At 35.2% G+C, this 22,077-nt stretch overlaps 1 protein-coding gene and 2 long non-coding RNA genes across 3 annotated transcripts; 2 read left to right on the forward strand and 1 right to left on the reverse strand.

Moving 5' to 3' along the window:
- The first annotated feature begins 493 nt into the window (after nt 1-493).
- LOC119192246 (putative helicase mov-10-B.1) lies at nt 494-10,342 on the forward strand. The gene is made up of 12 exons (XM_037446073.1): nt 494-635; nt 1,278-1,374; nt 1,488-1,584; nt 2,193-2,295; nt 2,606-2,776; nt 2,850-2,997; nt 4,416-4,564; nt 5,713-5,847; nt 6,637-6,830; nt 7,317-7,471; nt 9,205-9,322; nt 10,211-10,342. Exons 1-12 carry the CDS (start codon nt 544-546, stop codon nt 10,237-10,239), a joined length of 1,488 nt encoding a protein of 495 aa, XP_037301970.1. The 5' UTR covers nt 494-543; the 3' UTR covers nt 10,240-10,342.
- On the reverse strand, nt 4,562-12,068 carry LOC119192248. Its single transcript, XR_005113602.1, has 3 exons — nt 11,885-12,068; nt 6,677-6,835; nt 4,562-5,366 (listed from the first exon to the last, which is right to left on the reverse strand). It is a non-coding gene; the product is annotated as an uncharacterized LOC119192248 (long non-coding RNA).
- On the forward strand, nt 10,544-12,550 carry LOC119192247. The gene is made up of 2 exons (XR_005113601.1): nt 10,544-10,717; nt 12,238-12,550. It is a non-coding gene; the product is annotated as an uncharacterized LOC119192247 (long non-coding RNA).
- Nucleotides 12,551-22,077: the final 9,527 nt, after the last annotated feature.

Genomic DNA, 22,077 nt, shown 5'->3' on the forward strand with positions numbered 1-22,077 from the left:
ACGAACTTCGGATTTAACTCTACTACCAAATTACTTCGGATCCGTCACCGTTCTGTAGCTTACCTAAGTGGTAGGATCAATTTCCAGTATATTTTTATTTGGAGAAAGCTGTGGAACCTTATCCTCGCAGATGGTTTTAAAAAGGGATTGAATAAGTTCTTATAAATTCCATGTCTGAAATATTGCGATGAATGGATCGGATCCGTCGTCGAATCCGTCATCGGATCCGTAACACTTCGTAGTATCAAAATGTGCGGTCCGTCATCCGAAACTACGGATTTCGTTTTTCGAAGTAGACCCTCATGTCGCCCCAAACCGTTATTTGTTTGGAATTAATGCAGTTTCTAATTATAAGCATTTTTTTTCGATTGTTGGAGTATTTTATTTTGTTATAGTATGTTTTTTTATATCCATCGCGTGTCAATTGACAGTACTAGTTTATGCTATAGTCGCAAATGGTCTTTGATTTACAAAAACACGTAAACTAGCTATACTTATTTTATACCTTTATTTTTTTGCAGGAATGGACGAGAAGTATTTAAAATGCCAAAAAATTACAAACGTATATTTGCAAATAATCTTAATATTCCGAAAAACTGTACTGCGGAAGATAGAGAAAACATAGCGGACATAAAGTAAGTATCAGTATTCAATATATTAGTAGTGAAATCTGCTTTAAAACAATCATGGTTAAAACTGACAATTTTCTAAGGAGAAGGCCACATATTCAATATCATTGACGTGACGTGACGTGTATATTATATTCAATATTTATTTAGATTTCGTAAATTTTAAGTCAACCGCGATTTGGCGTTGCTCTTTTCAAAAGCAGTAAAAAGATCTTACGTGCGGTGCATAAAACAAAAATAAGATTACAATTAAGGCAGTATTAGAACAATAACATACATAAGATTATAATATTTTTTTTCACCAAGCCCCGGTTTTGTACTATCAATTTAGGGAATACTACACTATTATGGGAATTCCTAAAGTTATTTTCAAATAAGTTTGTGCGCCAGAGCAAAAAACTACCGTCATGTCCTTATAATTAGATATAATAGTCACGGCGTTATTAAAAATCATAGTAGTAGTAGGTTTAATTTGTAGTTTGCAGGCTGGCTCAATAGGTTGGTCTGGGAATCTTTAGGAGACATTTATATTCAGTAATGAACTTCCAAAGGCTGAAGGAGAAGTGTAGACGAATTATTAATTCCTCTAGAGAATCGTTTATTGGATATTGATCGTTAGTTTACCAAGCTAATAACATTTTTTTACAGGGATATCCTATCGACTGGTCCCACACGAGATAATTATATTCGTTTTTTTCATACTCTTCTGTGGTACGAAGAAACAATTCTTAGGATTAACTTGAAGGTAACATTTTTATATTCACTTTAAACAATTATACGATACTAGTTTTTAAACGTCACAAAAATTATATTTTTAATGTTGTTTAGAAAATATTGTATTTTTTGCATAATTTTCAGAAATACAACAAACCATCTTTACCTTTACAACGTGAAATTGGTTGTTATGTACTAACTGTACCTGGTTTGGCAGAAAAGAGGCCATCACTGATGATTGGTAAGTTATAATTTACTACGTAATTTTGGTCTTTATTCATCTTTAAACGCAGATACATATGTAGATACCCATATAGAGTGTGATTTTGTTTTTATTAAATACAGCTATTTTAACTACAAGAGCTAAAGGATCTAGAAAGTATGACGAGATGAGCTTGCCGTTCGCCTGATGGTAAGCGATACGACCGCTCATAAACAGTAGAAACACCATCCAACTCTTTATTACAAAGTATTGTTTGGTATTCCACTGCGTTTGCCATCCTGAGACCAGAGATGTTAAGTCTCATGTCCAGTAGTTACACTGGCTACAACGTCCTTAAAACCGGAACACAACAGTAACTAAATACTGCTGCTTGGTGGCCGAAATAGACGTTGCGGTGGTCCCTACCCAGGCGGACTCTCATACGTAAGAACGTATGAGTTACCACCAGTATCTACAATAATTCATCTAAGAATTCAAATTAAAATACTTTCAAAACTTGTTATACGATTTTCTGTACCTAACAACGGTTAAGGTAGCTGTCCATTCGGGTCCGTTTCATTAATCCACTCTGTGCTCTTGGTAATCTACAAGTACAACTATGGTTACTAAATATTTTTTTCTTTTAGGCGATTTTCTATTAGTTATACCGCCGGACTCCGGTGTGGTATTCGAAGGCGTAATTAACGATACGACTGAAACCACCGTTAAAATTCAAGGACTGCACAAAGAGTAAGTGAATAACTCGTTTTATTTCTGTCTACGCATATTTGACTATAATATTATTCTTAATTTTTTTTATATAGAAGCTTTTAAATAAATCTAGTGGTAAGTTAGTATGTATGCAATACACAATACGGACTAAGGCACAAGTTTGTTCTAATCGTATTTGCAGATAATTACTGGAAAAAACAATTATTTCCCCATGTAGAAGAATTAGAAGTACCCACTGTATTTGGCAAAAAGTTTTTTTTTCTAATTATATTACAGTAATGCTTTGTTTTTAACAATCCTTTAATATAACTGACTTAATTTTTTACAGTTTTGACGCATATTACGAAAGAAATAAAGTCTTCGAAATTCGTTTTATATTATCCCGGTCCTCATTAGAACGTATGCACCAATATGTCCAATGTATTAAACAAGAACATCAAGAGTCCAAGACATTTCCTACCAAAAGTAAAAAAGTGAAAAAAGTATATCCGATTTCAATGTAAGTAAAATTTACAGAAAAGTTTTAAATTGTGGAATTCGAAGATGACTGATTCTATAAAATATTTTTTTAGGTTCTACAATGCACTGATTGGCAATAATGTGGAACAACGTATGGCTGTGGAAAATATAGTAAGTAAGACCAGTGGACGAGCACCTTACTTACTACACGGCCCGCCCGGTACTGGCAAAACTGTGACAGTTGTTGAAGCTATACTGCAGGTAACGTATACCATAGAGAGTTTCCCGCCCTCACACCCACCACTACAACTCCTGTAAGCCAGGATCAGCAGTGGCACGCATTTTCTGACACCGAGCAGTGAAGCTCGGCGAGTCTCAGGGAAAACTAATGTCATTATCCCGCAAAGAAATTAATCAAATAGAAAGATAGGGAGGAGTTGGAAATATTAATTGTCCACCATATAGTAATACCATAGAGTGAGAATAGAACTTCGAAAATGAAAAGAAACCGAATTTATTCCTAGATAAAGCAACATAACTGTAACACACACGCACGCGCGCACCCACATAGGTACGCATATATGCTCGCACCTCGCATGTAAATTGAGCAAAAGAAATTCAAAAATAACTATATTAAGTTCAAATAAATGTGCTACTAGCCATTCTTAATAAAAATGAAGATTTGGGTTATACTTAAGTAGCTTTACTTTTCTAGTAAAAAATTAAAAACTTTTTTTTTCATCTCGTTTTACTCATACTTTATATGGACTCACCTATCAACATTTCGCTGGCTCATTATAACAAGGGCCTATGTAAATTTTTATTGATGTTGAAAATTGAGGTTTAAAATTTTTTATGTTTGTAAAAATGAGAAAAGACAATCAGTAAGTAATAAGTGGTTCCCCTTTATTTATCTTTCAGGATTATTGAAATCATTTACTTAAAAAAATTAATTAATAAAACAATTTGTGTAAAAAAAATTACATAGAACTTTCTGATTTAGGCCAGCGATTTAGGCATACAAATTTTTGTAGTTTATAGCTTTTTTTGTATATGGGCACAGTATTATGACACTGCACCTGATGGTAAGTGGAGAGGGTTCCAATAGAATGTCGATTGACGAGAGATGATTACCCCTCGGCATTCGACACAATTATGCCGGCATGTTGGAACCAGATATATACAGGCTGATCCCGGAACGCGGGACACTTACGTGAGCCACTATGCCAGGTTTTAACCTTATGTATGATCGCTATCCGGGCGGATATAAAATATATCCTACCACTAGCAAATAGCTATAAAAAAACTGCCAGCTTCCAATCTGGTACGGAAATCAATACATAAATGTGTAATGTTAACCTGAAAAGAAAAAGAAAAGAAAAGAAAACATTTTATTATTGCACACAAACAGTATAACGTGCACATAGTAACAAATAAAGAATAAAATCATAAAATTAAAAAGAAATATATTATACCTATTGTGCCAACAATGGGAACCCTCATTCAGCTTCTTGCTGCAGTACTAGTCTGATACCGCAGCGCTGATTTTCAATGAGGCACCCTGGGTGACGTACGGACACTAAGTAGGTGTATTACGCAAGTAAAGATAAAATAAAATACGTACGTATACAAACATAACATAAACAACAAATACAAGAACAAATACAACCTGATTGCAGTTGGTGCAGAAAAATTCCAATAATCGAATACTGGTGTGCACGGATTCCAACATGGCCGCCGACCACGTGGCAGCGGCTCTCGTAAAATACAGGACAAGGTTTCCGCAAAAGAATTTTCTGTTGCGCGCCAATTCTAAACTTAGAGCTTGGTAATTATAAATTTCACGTATTTACAATATGTATCGCTATGTTGTGCTATTTCCCTGATATGCTGCTTAATGCGTAGGATCCTATAATTTTGCTCTATACCAATATAGAAAAAATATAAATAACAATTTCAACACGACGGTCTGTTTGTTACTCTCGTAAGGCTGAGTCGAGAACCGATTTTTATGAAATTTTGTATGGAGTAAGGTTTAACCATGATGGACATAGGCTAGGTACTTTTATCCCGGAAAAACTTTTATTTATTTATTTAAACTCTTTTTTGTACATCATACAGAAAAGTAAATATAAAACAGAGTCAATTAAATAACAGGAAGAACAAATGGCGGTCTTGTCCTTTTACACAAGGGCGAAGCCACGAGCAGTTCAAAATATATATTCTGTGCTCTACTCTATACCTAAAAAATTTAAGTTACAATAGCTATAAAATCTATCTCTTTTCTTCGCGATACGTAGTCTTTTTATATAGTGAAGAAAAGAGATACATTTTAAATTGCTATTATTTATTATGTAGGTATCTACTATCTACACATTTTGGCGCGATTAGCTTCGGGCTATGCACATAGTGAAATGTGTATAACTATTGGTTGACACTGAGGCCTATAAGGGATCGCGAACATTCTCTGGCCCTCTCCCTTCCGCCCATCCTAAGATTGTTCCTAATTCTTCTCCCACACTTCCTTCCCAACTATTCCCTCCTACTCTCCTCCAGGGCCCAGCTAAGTCGCTAAGCCGGAGGGAACCAGTATCCCATTCGCAGGTGTCCCTGGGTGTAGACTGCGGGGCCTGTAATTAAAAAAAAATATTGAGCCATTATGACTATTTACAACCCTACCAAGGCTATATCCGTGCAAGGCCATGCACGGGGGGACATTTGCCGCGGCTCTAGGCACACAGTTCAGTATACAGCCTATGAGGGTTCGCAAACATTTCCTGGCCTCCCACACTTCCCTACTCTAGATATCTCCAAGTTTCCTTCAGGCCCATGCAGTATCTATGCTGGGGGATTCCAGTATCCCATTGGCAGGTGTTCCCACGGTATTGAGTGCGGGTCCGGTATCAAAAAAGATATCTTAACACCAGTTACTAGTAAAATGTAAATCGTTTATAATATACTTTTTTATAATTTCAGGGAAACGCTACCAGAGAGCGTTGCGCCGTTCTCTAACGGCACTAACCGCGATGACTTCGAGGAGGTCACCATCCAGGAATTTATGAGTTACAACATTACCATAACCACATTGGCACATTCTTCTGTATATGCCACGTGAGTAAAAGTTTCTAATACTGTTTGAATAGTTCACGATGGCCGTTGAGAATGGAACGGCCTATCGAAACCAGTGGCGATACGTTAATGAATGGCAAGGAGTGAAGTTTTTCGAGAACCCAACAGTAAATATAAGTGCTAATATGCGTAAATGCGATCGGCAAATCATTCTAATAATTAGATTTTACATATACAAAAGGCAAGTCGACTGTCGAGACGAATTTGCACAGATTCAAGACAAAGAGAATCAGGGGTCTACGTCTTTTATTTTGAAAGATATCGTACACCATCGTTGCAGCATATGCCTACTTATAAGCAAAAGATGTAAAAAAAATCTTAAGCTAAATTTAGAATAACAAGTTCTGGCAGCAATATATAGCTAAAATAACTTTAAGGTTATAGCTTAAGGTCCATTTTTCATACATTTTGTTTCACCTTTAATCTAAAATTTAATACGACGAAATTTTAAAGGCCGAAATATCCATGCATATTAATTATTTTTACGTTTTTCTTTCAACTGCGAGAACTAATCACTAACTAGACGTGAATTTAAATTCTTTACTTGTCAATACTTGTTTAGTTACCCAGATTAAAGGTGAAAAAAAATGTATGAAAAATGGACCTTAAGCTATAAGCTTAATATCGATTTATTTTAGCGGAACTTGCCGAAGGTCGTGCAAGGCTCATAATTTGTAGAAATCAGCTCGCCGTGGTTCTTTACACTGTAAAAATTGCCAGCAAAAGTCGACCTCTGCAGGTTTTCTTGCTTATCTAACCCTCACTTTACAGGCGGCTGAAAGCTGAAAAATACGAGCGGTATATAACCCACCTATTTATAGATGAAGCGGCCCAGGGTAATGAGCCCCAATGTTTGATACCGATATGCGGTTTGCTATCATCTAAAGGAAGTTTAATCCTAGCCGGCGATCCTCTACAGCTAGGTCCGGTCATAATTTCACATTCCGCCAGGAGTTATGGTCTCGGTAAGCTTAAAAAAAAATAAAAAAAATGCTTTATTGATCATAGGCGAACATGGTTGCGCTTATGATAAGTCAAGGTACATGAGGATATTTAATTATTACTTAAATGAAGATTGTCTAAAGTTAATATTTATGAAAATATCTTTTGTTTTCTCGTGGGAAGTTATTTATAAATCGAGACCGACGCGTGAATATTGTTGATTTGGGTTTATGGTCTCAAGAATGGACTTGAGTCATAGATCTCGATACCAAAGACATAGTTTATCTTATAGAAAGAGAATTGTATAGCAACGAAACGTCACACACAATTTTTTTATTGCTTTGAATGACGAAAGGAGCTTGCCGTTCGCGTTATAGTAAGCTATATGACCGCCCATAAACAGTAGAAACACCATCCAACACCTCCAATCACTAGTGATGGGAGAAACTATATTCCAAAAAGCCAAAGTTGTACAACTATCTCTTTCTAAAATCAATGTGTGATTTTAGGCGTATCGCTGATGGAACGTCTTCAGAAAACATTTCCAATGTACCACCCTGAAGATGGTGACCCTAACTATACTGTCATGCTGAGGAATAACTTCAGATCGAACCCGGACATACTGCGCATTCCGAACGCGTTATTCTACAATGAACAACTCAATGTAAGTATTATTAGGTACTCACAGACATTTTACATATTTTTGTTCTTAGTACTGAAGGTTAACTGTGGAAAAGTGTTATCACGGTCATGAAGAATGCATGCCATTATATTTTATATCTTATCTTTGTGTTACGGTTCGGTTTTACAATCAATCAAAGTTCTAATTTGTAATGGATTAAAACTTCATTGTGCTTGTGAGAGCCCCTAATTTTTTATTTATTTGAAGGCATCATTAGATCAATTCCTAAACCTCACTCACTTTTTGGACATTTATTTAACTTATAATATCATTAAAACTTATCGAAAATGTGGGGAAACTCGAAACTGAAATTTATATTTAGGATTTCAAAAGTTGTAAAGGCGCAATAGCCTAGTATGTTAGGTAAGATGGTTTAACAAAGTAATTAATTAGATAACGGAGCTTGAACTCCGATTATAACTCACTAGCTTTAGCTCGCCGCTCCGCCCGCGTGAAAAATGGATTTCAATGAAATTTGGTATGGAGATAATTTGACATCCTGGGAAAGACATAGGCTACTTTGTATACCGGGAAAATATATAGCGGGACTTTTATGCTGCGAAACTTTATCGCGGAAAACATTTTCACGCGGTCAGAGCTGCTAGCAAACGCTAATTATACATATACATATGTAGAGATGCACACACGCACACACACACGTGCGCACGCGCACACATATAGGTTATATCCTGTTAATCTAGTTTTAGGCATTCTCGCAAAGAAAATATAATATTACTTGCTTTTGCTCACGGCTTCGCCTGCGTGAAGAAGTTTTCCGGGATATTTTTTTTCGACTTGATACATGTATCGTTATATTATGACCAAAGTACACAAAATCATTATAAATTGAAGCCTATGTGTTATTCTGGTGTATAACCAAAAATACTGTAAAGTTTCATCCAAATCCGTTCAGTAGTTAACAAATATACAAACATACATCCATACATCCCGATCATGTTGTGTTTGCCTTTTCAATATCACTATTTTTTTTTCTTTTCTCATGATTGAAAACTATTATTGTAAATGTAGGCGAATGCACACTGTACGCCGTTATTTAAGTATGAATCTATGTTCTCTTTTATTTGCTATCGCTAATTTTATTTTATGCCGCTCCAGGTTTAGTCGATTGGATTTGATCTTATCCCATGTTAACGGTGATGTGCGTGCATTAGCTTATATAACTATTGTGACTATGTACAAGAAAGACTTGGAAAAAATACAAAAGAAGTACTGAACAATTGATGACAAAAAAGAAAGCCCGGAGTTTCTTTCTGCCTTTCTTCTTCGGGTAGTCATCACTTAGGTAGCTAGTGAAAGGCTGGTAGGTTAGCTAGGCTAGGGCTCATGTCCTCACCGGTGAGGATCGCGACGCGTTACCCTTCTATTTCCCCTACTTGCCAGCCCGAGCTGGTTACTTTGTACTTTTGTACCTAGTCTTTTGTATAAACTTTATCCCTAATTTAAAATCTCCATAGTTATATAAGTGATTTTAATAGTTGTTTAGAAATAATAATTATTCTTATTCTTTGTTTTGACGTATCATAAGTGCAACTTTGTTCGCCTACGTGATAAATAAAGTATTTTATTTTATTTTATCTATCTCCATAAACTTTTGCATTTATAATATTAGTCGAATTGCGTTACATACTGTGCGCCGATTGCTTTTATTTATGTTAAAGCAAAATGTTATGTATTTTTTTTGTATATTTCCACAGGCTAAAGCAGCAATAGATCCTATAAGCAATACTGATATTTTACATGAAGGTCATCCCAGCCGCGCTATTGCCTTCCACGGAATATTATCTAGGAGGAGAAATCAAGTGCGTCGACTAGGTAAATCAACATTGCTATATCTATATATATATAAAAATCAATCCCTATTTCTCTTGGTCACGCCATCACGCGTGAACGGCTGGACCGATTTCACTATTTTTTTTGTTGTATTTGTTATTGTCAGGAGAAGGTTCTTAAGAGAGAAAAAAATAAAAAAATTGCGCGGAAAATTAGAAAATTTAAGAAAACTTAACGAAAATATTAATTTTATATAACTGTCAATTGTTTGAAATAACTGTCAGCGATTGACAGAATGCGCGCTGCAAATTCATAGTTAAGACGGGACAACGTCCGTCGGGTCAACTAGTTAACATTATTTTAGAGGAGGTATACTCACCCTGCGACCCACTAGGTTATTTCATGCGGTTTCCTGAGCATTTTAAGTGGCCCAAGTGACTTCAAAAATTCAACTACAACTAAAGAAACTTTTCCCAAGATCAATTCAGTTTTATGATAAAACTATATGATTAAAAAGTGAATATTCCTTATTCAAATATATAAATTGTTAAATAATTTACGTTTTTAGAAACTAAAGTAGGTAAATAAGTGAAGTTGGAGTCCGCGGAACTATAACTAAGACAACTGACCTGCATAAAAAAAGTTAAGACTATCTTCAAGTCGTATAGGTACAAAACGTTTTCATTGGGATCTTGGCAGAAATGTAAATAATGAGTCATATATTATGTTTTTCAATTTTTTTTTTTTTGTATTTAGTGTCTTGTGTGTATGGACGACTTGATAAAGGTCGCGGGAACACATTGAATGCGGGCCGCTTTCGACAGGTCCGTCTGGAAATCTTTGGGGAAGGCCTATGTTCAGCTGTGGACTTTATGCGGCTGATGATGATGATGATGATTTAGTGTCTTATATGCTAATTTAATTGTGCAGTTTTTTCAACAATATGGAATTGGAGATAGTACAAAAGTACGTATCGACATTAGTGGATGAACACGGAGTCCTGCTTGAAGATATAGGAGTAGTCACGCCATACATACGACAGGTAAAGTATACATTAGCTCTACCCCATAATTTTTACATAATATTTTTTCTGTAGTGGGATATTAAAACAAAAATATTGAAAAAAATCTGTACACAGCACCTTTGATTACAAAATGTTCTTATATTTGAAAATAACTTTTTCTTGTAAAACGCCCGATCTTATTATTACCAATATAAGGACTAAATTGTTATGTATTTAATCATATTTATGCACACAGGCATCTAAAAGTGAAATCGTGGCTTCTCGAAAAAGGCTACGAGAAAGTAGAAGTTGGGACAGTCGAAGCATTTCAAGGCAAAGAGAAGCGTATTATCATCGTATCAACTGTTCGTGCGAACACTAATATGCTTGAGCACGACGCGAGATACCAACTGGGGTTCCTGGTAGATGATAAGGTAAGGAACAGAATTTGTAGTATCAGTGTTACGGATGAGGGGCAGGGTAATAAAAAATGAAGTCCCAAACACGCGGAAACAGGACGAAACAAAGTATATTACTATGACCAAACTTATGTGAGCTACAGAAAAATGCCTACACACTAAAAATGGCCGGTCAAACTTATATGATCTACAGAAAAATGTCTACACACTAAAAAATTGGCCGGTGAACTGCCATAGTAATATACTTTGTTTCGTTCTGTTTCCGCGTGTTTGGGTCTTCATTTTTTATTACCCTGCCCCTCATCCGTAACAATCAGCCTTGGGACTGTTCAAGTATTACGTAACGCAATTTTTGAAGATTTTTTAGACCCCCACCACCCATGTCACGCGCCGTAACGTTTTCTTGTACGCCCTCGCCGAAAAGTTACGTAACTCTAAAGTGATTTTTTTTTCTAATATTCATAATTATGCCACGCAAAGTACTGAAAGCCTCTAAAATACCTTTGTTATTGTTTTAAAATAAAAAAAAAACAATGTTACATAACGCGTTGTACAAACCCCCCTGCTGCCCCTGTAACACATAACGTTTTAGGAGACCCCCCTCCTCCAAATTACGTTACGTAATACTTGAACGACCCCCTTAGGGGGAAGTGAATGGGGGGAGGCTAAATCGAAGTGCCGCCTTCAGACCTCGTACTGTACAACGGGCTTTGCTTAAGAGCATAGACAAATCGCTTTCCGATCGGCAACGCGAGCGTTTTTTGTGTCGAGCGGCAGCGACGAGTGAGCGAGACGGATACATGGGTGAATAGGAAGGATGCCCGACAAAGAGAGGCGCGGATAGCGGCGTCGCTACCCAGCGCACGTGTTGTGGGACCCGCACCGCCGTGCTGCTCGCAACTAAGTCAATTTTCGTGGCGGGAACATTAAACCGTTTAGCATGTTAAGTAAAATTATTAAAACTAGGATTTTTTTCTCCTGTCCGGTGGCGGCCACTGTGTAGAATTTACGCACAATGAACTTCTTTTAGAACTAGACAACAATGTAGCTCCATATGAATACCATAGATATGACAACGTTCGGTGCAGTCTTTCAGCTTTGTATTGGTGTTGTCTCTAGTACAAAGATATATTGGTAGTGGCCTCGCCAAAACAAGATAACAATAAGCGGAGCACTACTTACTATTTCTGGGTCTCGTTGAACTTTAACTTAGCTTCAGGCATATAATAGACTTAGAGATTCATTGCTACAGTTAGTGTAACTGTTATTATTTTAAATGAATGGAAAATTGCCATAAATCTCCGAAAATAAAGATTGTATTCTCTTTGTAAAGCACATGACTGTCAATGTTGCCACCAAAAATTTGTATTTGTTTTTTAATATCCTTTGATATAGATTTACAAAAGAGTCTGATATCAGTCCTAGATATTTCGTACAATACAGTTGTACATATTTAATATTTATGTACTATTCCAATTCCATGACTATACATTAATTCAGACAGTAATAATGAAAATAACATTCTCTTGTTCCAGCGTTTCAACGTCGCACTGACTCGTGCGAAAGCCAAAATTATCATCATAGGCAATCCCGTGTGCCTCAGTAAAGATGTTAAATGGCGTCTTTATATACAACTGTGTCGAGAATTTGGCACATATTATGGCTATCAACATGAATAATTATGAAGATTGATGAACAATTATCGAGGACCAATTTTAATTGTATTAATAATGACGCTAAGTGCTTTTATTCTGTGATAAGATATATTTTTATATTTTTTGATAAAACTTTGTTATAGACATATTTCTTTATGATATTACATTTTTATTAAATATGCTCTATAATGCCTAACGTGGTTTTAATCGTAGATATTGCAGGTATCCTAGCCTCATGCATTGTAGGTAATATAGAAATAAGTCATTATAGTAGGCATTTAAAAAAGAGTTAATACATCATATACTTCGCTTCTCGCCTTTTCTCCTTTTCAGGAGAAGGTATGGCGTACGGATGTAACATTCTCATCCACATTTCGCCTAATATGTAAGGGTCTATCTAAAGGGCGGTGACCCTTTTATCACTTACCTAGGGCTACCATCACCTCAATTGCCGACGCCAGATAAACACGGCAAAAATCCCGGACATTTGGGCTAAATATGTAAATATAAAAAAATGGACTTCCCCTGATAACAACAGTGTAACACTTTTTTTAAAAACCCCTGTCGGACGGCCCCCGGACGCCCTTTAAACTAGGATAAATCCGGGGAATTCCGAACGGATGGCAGCCCTACACTTACCGGGCACAATTTCGAACTCCAGCTTGATAGGTACCGAGTAGTGATGTAACGAATGTCATTTTTTGAACATATGCGAATGCGAATGCGAATATCTGCTACCGACATTCGCGAATGCGAATGCGAATGTTTAGTTTTTGTTCAAATTTGGCGCCAATTTTCTATGATGATTATCTAAATTTTATTATTATCTAAGATGATAATAATCTAAACATTAAAAAGTTATGTAAAGACTGATAAAAAAATTATAGAAGAATTTGTTTTTGTTTCTTTCAACTGCTTTTAATTTCTTAGTTGCTATTGTGTTACAAGTTCTAATGAGAATTACATTTTAAAGCTTTATTAAAGTAAACGAAACAATTTTGTTTATTTTTAAAGTTTAATATTCCTCTACTGAAGTTTAATTACTAACTTAAAAACATGGTAAACATAGTTAATTAATTGGTATGTTTTAAGAAAGAGAGGTATTTTTCTTTGAGAGTCTATAATTTTTTGTTTGTTTGTTTAGACTATATTTATAGTTTATTGTAGAAGAATATTGTTTTAGTTTAGATTTTGATTTTATTAACCTACTATTACACACACAGTATTACGAATATTATCTCGGAAGGGGTATGCAGAGGCGCAACCAGGGCACCCACTTTTCGCCAAGTGTGTTCCGTCTAATACTGTGACAGGGGCGAGCCTATCGCCATATCGGGTGCCAGTTCCTGACTCCGGGCTGATACTGAGCAGAAAAACCCAAATATCACTTTGCCCGATCCGGGATTCGAACCCAGGACGTTAGAGCGCTGCCGTACCGCACATGCAGTAGAACTATGCCACCGAGGCAGTCTACTATTATCTTCAAATATTTTTTTTTCTTATATTGACATTCGCAAAACATTCGCAGAAATTTTACGAATGCGAATGCGAATGCGAATATCCAAAAATATGCGAATATTCGCGAATGCGAATGCGGATGCGAATATTCGTTACATCACTAGTACCGAGTGGAAAAACTATATCACTGGCTGCTTGGGATCAAACCCGAGACAGCGCCATGTCCGAAATAGTAATGTAAAAATACAGTCTCACGTGGGTGGATCATGGAGCAATTATCTAGCATGTGCGATTCTTGAATGGACAAAAACAAGTTGCCACGTCTAAACATGTGCAATACCACAATGAGGCAATTCTCTCCCGTATTGGTAGATGAAACTTTTCCGTAGTATTACAATGCTCTTTGGAGAAATTCGTTTCGCCTAAGCAAAGAGAATATAATCACTACGTTTTAAGAGACAGGACTTAATACAAAGTAATAAAATCGAATTTACATGGCGTATCAATACCAATATCATGGAAGAATACGTCAGGAACGTCAAATAACAATACTACCAACTGAACAAAATACATAGTAGTGAGCACTTTTTATCGATATCGATAAATTCTACTGGTGGGAATCGACGCTAATGCTACTTTGATAAAATTCATATTATGTATTTTCGAGTCCACATTATCAATCCAACTCACGCTATATAGTGAACATTTTAGCACTATAATTACAAGGCTGGCCTAAAATGAGGACTCGAAATAAAATGAAAAGCTTTCACATTTTGAATAATAATTGTATTTTAAAATAAAATCCTTCATTCACCATGTAGGCTAATATAGTTGCATTTATGATAGGTCAAGGTACAATGAGAAAATTTAATTATAAAGTCAAAGGATGGTGACACTTCTTTTTCACACTCATTGTTTATAAAAACATGGCACGGAAATTCAAACAACATTTCATCAGGAAGTGGATCCGCTTTCAAATTTTTCGATGGTATGGCTGACTTTCTAAGGCGATTGTTCTTTTTATTAAAGTCTTTGTTATTAAAGTGAGAACCACACACATATTTCAAAGTATGCAGCTTTTCTCTGGGAACATATATCAAATCTTCTTTTCCCACAACCTGAACCCACTTTCGGCATCTGGAAATATTTTTTAATTGTAAATAAATTGCTTATAAAATTATATTTAAGCCTAAAATCATAAACAGTGACCAGGCACATTGATTGCTCAACGCATTTTTAAGTACACACACACACACGCACACACACATACACACACACACACACACATACACGACTTTAGTATTTTTTGTCCTGATGATCAGTCATCATCTTACTAATATTATAAAGCGTGTGCATGCAATTGTATGTTTATTATGCGTACCCGCAAAAAGTCTAAAATGATTGCGATTAAACTTGTTATGTAGATAGTTCGAATTACTACTTTTATCACTATGTTCCCACAGAATCTGGACCTAAATGGGTGAAACCACGGAGGGCAAATTGATTAATAAATTTAAACAGGTATCGATATCGATAATAATAACAACATCACTAGTAACATAATGGTAATTAGAAAATGAGAATTTTCATTATTTCTAAGCTACTTTATTTGCGCGATGACTAAAAACATCTAATTAATGCTTACCTGACCTCATCCAATGGAAATTTCGCCATAAATATTCTGCTTTTGTGATTTAATCGACTGGCTCGATCTCCACAAATTTCACACGTAATAAAACGTTTTTTGGTGGCATGTCTTTAAAACGTATTCACTTACACCAACAAAAACACTTTTTTGTATAATTATACTTGTATGAATAACAAAAATCAATAAAACACAAATATATTCCAAAACGTCAGGAAGTCAACAAACAATAATAATGGCGGTGAGGAATAGAAAGAGAAACTGTACTGAGAGAGAGAGATAGCAGTATCCGCCATTAAATGCCATGTCAATTCCATACAAAAGATTTTTTGTTCCTTGTTGCGCTAGGCTGCGCCTAAGTAAGAATTTTTGACATATAAGAAAAAATACGATACTCGCACATTAGAGATAAGTATATCATCGTGTAAAAAGTCGCATTGGGCAACAAACCTGCTTAAAAGGTTTGTGACATACTGGCACGCGAGTTTTAATTCACGCCTGTGTCTGAACCTCAAGATTATTGCTGGCAATAATTGCATACGATTCTTGTCTCTAATCGAGTGAAAAATTTGCTATTTATAAATAGGCCTATAATCTATGATATATGACTTGGCAATATGGTCTTCGGTCTTGGGAAGCCTTCGGTCTCCTTACGAAGCCAAAAAAGTTTATTGGCTCATGAAACTGCGTAAGACTTAGCAGTATGGTTGCCAGACTATAGCCTGTCCTCTGGACGAAAAAAATAAATAAAATGACACTGACAAGTTTTGACAGCTGTTATTCAGTAGGTCAGGGGTATGTCACTCTCAAACAGTCACTCTATTTGTTTTTGGTCTAACCTCAAATTAATTTTGTTGTAAGATACTTTCAGTTAGATGACACTGGAGAATAAGTTTTCAAAACACTAATCATGCCTTTTATCCCTATTTATAAAATAATTATGTACGTAATTAAATTAGATAAGTAAAAAACATAAAAACAAATGTCAGAGGCTATTTTAATTAATTAAAAAATATGCATTACTGAAAATTCCGAACGAAATACTATAAAAATTGACTGACACAATGACAGAGATTGTGGCAAGTCGTCTGACACAATTTCAAACGAGTTGCCACAATATCTGATGATTGTTATTAAATGGTAAAATATTAAAGTTCTCTTTTTGTTGTAACATGACAACTGAAGCTTAATTTAATTTTTCCATTTTATTAATACAAATATAAACAAAACAACGCATACTTTTTAAATTTTATTCTAGTTTCCAATAAATTACATATCTATTTTCTCATAAGCATGTTAAAATATTTATTGCATTAAGTGGCAATATCGCCTTGTTTCCGTAATTTGAATTCCGGTTGAAAATTTTCAAATTTCCCATTGCAGTTTGTGTGCGATAAGTTCGATTACGATTTCCTCAATAATGAAAGAACTTTGCTTATTCAAACGGACCACCGCTGCCTTCTTACTAATTCACCCCGGGCTTTGTTATTTGTTTTGCACGCGATAAGGAACTGATAAAATATTTGGACAAAATGTCTCATGTTATCTTGGTTGTGCGATTGATGGTAAATGACATTTATATTTTTATAAAAATAATATCGATAGTACTCATTAAAATCGTACATAATATTTACTTAGTCACCGCGATGGCGAAATCTGCGCATTTAAATAGTCTTTTTTTAAAAATACGTGTGGGAATCTGCATACCTTAAAATTATGCGATATTCATTTTTGATTTTTAAACTATGAAAAATCTGTTGGTAGACAAGATTGTCGTTATTACGTCATCTTGGTTTAATATACTTATTTTGGTTTGACTATTGAATAAACAAATTTCAGAGCTGTATCTCTAATGGACTAATTCCTTGCATTTGTATTGTGTTATAAATACATGGCATCATTTATTATTTATTATATTTTAATAAATTATTGTATTATTTTTCAGGACCATTACATTATGTCCCTAAAGCAACTAGTTATAGGTGGAAATCCTGGCAGGACAAAAGGTTTCAAGTTTGAATTAAAGTTCTCGACAAAACTCTTAACTGAGGACAAGAATATACATAAAAAAAACTTGCGGTACACATATACATAAGCACTTTGAGAGCTGTTATAAATTATATATTGGTGCTTTATGTAGAACTCCATTTCCCACTTTGAATCTAGGTAAGATATTTTCCACATGTTGCGCCAAGAAATTTACAGGTGGAACTGATTCAGATACTTATATATTATATATCTCCTTAAAAGTGCTTAGACTAGATGTTGTACCCTTAGATATATCACACTGACGGCATACGATATATCACACTGATATATCAAATGCATAATGAATTCGCTGTAAATTCGCGGCGGGCGTGCAGCGAACAAGCCGTGGGTGCGTAGCGTTCACGCAGCGGGCTCACAGTTGGCTACGCATTTTAGACAGTTAGTAATAGAGTGAATTCAGATGAGGAAACATTTCTATTAGCTTTGTTAATTGGAAAAAGTAACTAAAAAAAGGGATATTGCCGTGGTTACATGCCACCGTATTAAAAAAATAATTTAAGTTGGTACTAAAAGTACATGCGACAGCACAATTAATATATGTGTGCTAAGCGAATTTGGCACACGGAAAAAGTTGCAATAATATAAGATAGGCTGGGTGCTTTTTTATCCCCCTGGATAGTATTTTAATTGTGAATCTGAGTATAAAATAGACAGTGCTATGCATCGATACTGTTATTTAGGCATTTTTCTAGCGGGAAGGGCTTTTAACGTGCGTGACACTACGAGAAAATCTTCTCTAAAGATCTCGGCTTTCACTTTTCTGTCCGTTCATGTCTCTCATATCGAATTATGTTACAGAACATTATACACCGGATATTCATTTCATGAAAACATGGATTTAATTGCCGAAAGAAGCACATATCTCACCGGTAATGCTATATACATATCTTACTTAAAGTCAGATTACTTAGAGATGCTACGCTTCTTAAAGTTATAAAATGTTTACTTTTAGCAAGGTCCATTTCATACATTTTGTTTCGGTTAATCTGGGTAACTAAGTATTGTAAAGAATTTAAATTCACGTCTAGTTATTTTTTTATTGAATTATCTATTTATTATTGGTAAGACATTTCCATTTATGTTTTTTTTAAACCCTACACCACTTGCAGTTATCATTGTGTTAACTATTTAAATCGTGAAAACATTAGATATATGAATTATAGATTTTTTTACCAATAAATGTGATAAATTACAAACAACTCGAATATTTGCAAAAATAATATAATGAAATCTAAATGCAAATTTTTATATTATCGATTTATTTTATTTCAATGGCGATTTGCGATAGTCCGTGATTGTTCATTATGATAATGAGTGGCACTTCAAAATAAAATATGATATTACCTGTAGTAAATTTTACCGAAAAAAATACGAAACTTCATGTGAAGGAGCTGTCAAAATTATCATCCTATATTTGATAACGTATAGTTACTAATTAGAATTGGGTAGGACATGACATGAAAAAGAGTTTGTAAGAGTAGCCTCATTTTAACATTGAGCCGGTACAATGTCCTACTTCAAATTAGGCGAGGCGTACTGAGGCGAGGCGCTTTAATGTGCGCCTTACAGTATTTTGTAATGATAACACTCAAAATACTTTCCTCTGACTCGCGACTCGAAACGCAGTACCATAATGTTCATTGTAAAATAACGTCCTATTGTAATTGTCTACCTCTCTGTCCTCGTCCTATAGTTAACCACGGAGAATGAGTAACGCGACTGCCGCGACATAAAGTTTAAAGTAGTACAATATATAATTTTGAGCCACTCTTCCTTTTTGACGTTATGTACGGGACAAATGTACCGCTTCTGATATGTCCTACTCAACAAGTTACTTTTCCTTGCTCGAACAGTAATATTCATTAATGTTTTATTTTTCAGATATTACTAAAGTATTTTCGGACCATATCTACTGCCTTACAAGTAGGTCCCGAAGACACGCGGTATACAATACTCAAATTGGTTTATTCCAAAAAATATAAAACATTTACGAAAGCGAAGGGAAGACGATTTTCACCAGAGGAAAAAAATTGTCATTGTCTTTATTCAAAAACGTCCTAAATATTACAAACTTTTATGCAAGTATTTTACTCTACCATCATCAAGAACTGTAAAAGCCAAATTAATATAATCGCAGGAATAAATCCTTTAATTTTCCCACTGTTGGAAATAAAGGAAAAAGATTGTTTTGCTTTGGTCTTTTGTCTGTGTCATATGATGCATACAAAGATACAAGAGTTTGCTTCACATTAAAAATGCTCTTTTCTAACTACGCTTTGGTTTTATAATAAAAGGCATAAAAAAATATTTTAATCAGCCAATAGCATATTATTCCACAAATGGACTTAATAAGATAGAGCTAAAAATATTAATACGAACTGTCTTGGAAGATGCCATTGATGCTGGGCTTAACGTAATCAACACTACATGCGACCGGGCACCCGTTAATGTCGGTCCCATAACAGAGTTGGTTAAAGAAAGATGTAACTAAAGCTATATATTTACGGAAAGGAAAAGACTGGTAACATGACATAATACGCGTTAAAGGACAAATAACAACCCCGTTTATGAGCTGTTGTGGCTGAACATTTAACGGCAAGAGCAGAATTCCAGCAGAATGTCGTCAGTTAGTAGATTTCACACTTTTACTTAAGGTGGTAGCTCAAGGTCCATTTTCATACATTTTGTTTCGGCTTTAATCTGGGTAACTAAACAAGTATTGGCAAGTAAAGAATTTAAATTCACGTCTAGTTAGTGATTAGTTCTCGCAGTTGAAAGAAAAACGTAAAATAATTAATAATCATGCATATTTCGGCCTTTCAAATATAATATGACGAAATTTCACGTGCATAAAACAAAAATAACAAATCTTAATATTACTACTCTGAGTACGATTATGTATTTTTCATATTTTTTGAATACTTAATTTCAAAGAAACAAAAATAAAAACCGAGAAATTCTTGATGACGTCACACATACAGTTGAATAAAGTGTTTCCTTGGTCCACCTTTCTTTTATTAACTCTTGAGGTCTCTCGTGGCTCGCCGGCGAGCCAAGACAGTTACATGACATTTGCGTGTGTCACCATAACCTTATATACTACATAATAAGGTTGTTTTTCCGTCACACGCGTAGCTGTCAATGTTTGGCGGCAAACATTCAGCTACCTGTACATATTTGAAAATAAAATTTTGACAAGTCATGACGGGTTAAAAACTAAGACATCGTCATTTATCAATGTCAAAAGATAATATTATGCCGGCGCCACAGATAACAAAAAATATTTGAACTCATGTGTGGCACGGGAATTTTCGTATTTGTGCAAAGTTTGTTTAAATGTTTACGTATTATCTTGTCATTCGGTATCGGTTTTACGACCACACATGAAGCATTCAAAGTTATCGAGTTGCTTGAATGGGAACTGATTATATATGGAAACCTAAAAGTAAAAGCCATAAAAATTTAATTTTGTCAGTGTCTGTAATAGAATACAAATACGCAAATACCCGTGCCAAACATGAGATCAAACAAGTGTTCTAATATTTGTCTGTGTGTGGCACCGGCAAAGACGTTTTACAAATAGACGCGTCATAGACTAACAAAATTGCACATAAAACGGCGCACTATTCACTATAGCATCATGACTGTACATATAATTACAAATTGGCTCGATGAAGTCTTTTAGTTATACAGGTGTCAAATTAACGAAGGACCAGCTATACCAGGTTGATAGAGGATTAATTTATATATATATATATATATATATATTCATACTATTATATAATGCTGAAGAGTTTGTTTGTTTGTTTGTTTGTTTGTTTGTTTGTTTGTTTGTTTGTTTGTTTGTTTGAACGCGCTAATCTCAGGAACTACCGGTCCAAACTGAAAAATTCTTTTTGCGTTGGATAGCCCTATGTTCGTGGAGTGCTATAGATATATATCATCACGCTATACCCAATAGAGGAGCAGTAATAGCTAATATCAGGATCTACCGGTCTAAACTGAAAAATTCTTTTTACGTTGGTTAGCCCTTTGTTCGTGGAGTGCTATAGGGTATATATCATCACGCTATACCCAATAGGAGCGGAGCAGTAAAATAATATCAGGAACTACCGGTTCGAACTAAAAATATTTTTGTATTGGATAGCTTTTGTTCGTGAAGTGCTATAGGCTATATATCATCACGCTATGACCAATAGGAGCAGAGCAGTAATGCCTAATCTCCAGAAACTAGGAGTTTGAACTGAATAATTCTTTTTTGTGTTGGATAGCCCTTTGTTCCTGGAATGCTATAGGCTATATATATCATCACGCTATGCCCAATAGGAGCGGAGCAGTAATCGCTAATCTCAGGAACTACCGGTTCGAACTGAAAAATATTTTTGTGTTGGATAGCCCTTTGTTCCTCTGGGTGCTATAGGTTATATATCGTCACGCTATGACCAATAGGGAGCGGAGCAGTAATGAAACATGATGCAAAAACGGGGACAATTTATTAGTTTTGAGAGCTTCGTTGCGTGCGCTGCGTAAACGGTTAAAGTTATGCAACAATAATGTATGACGGATTG

The sequence above is a fragment of the Manduca sexta genome, unplaced genomic scaffold, assembly GCF_014839805.1.
Source record: "Manduca sexta isolate Smith_Timp_Sample1 unplaced genomic scaffold, JHU_Msex_v1.0 HiC_scaffold_2517, whole genome shotgun sequence".
Classification (NCBI taxonomy): Eukaryota; Metazoa; Arthropoda; class Insecta; order Lepidoptera; family Sphingidae; genus Manduca; species Manduca sexta.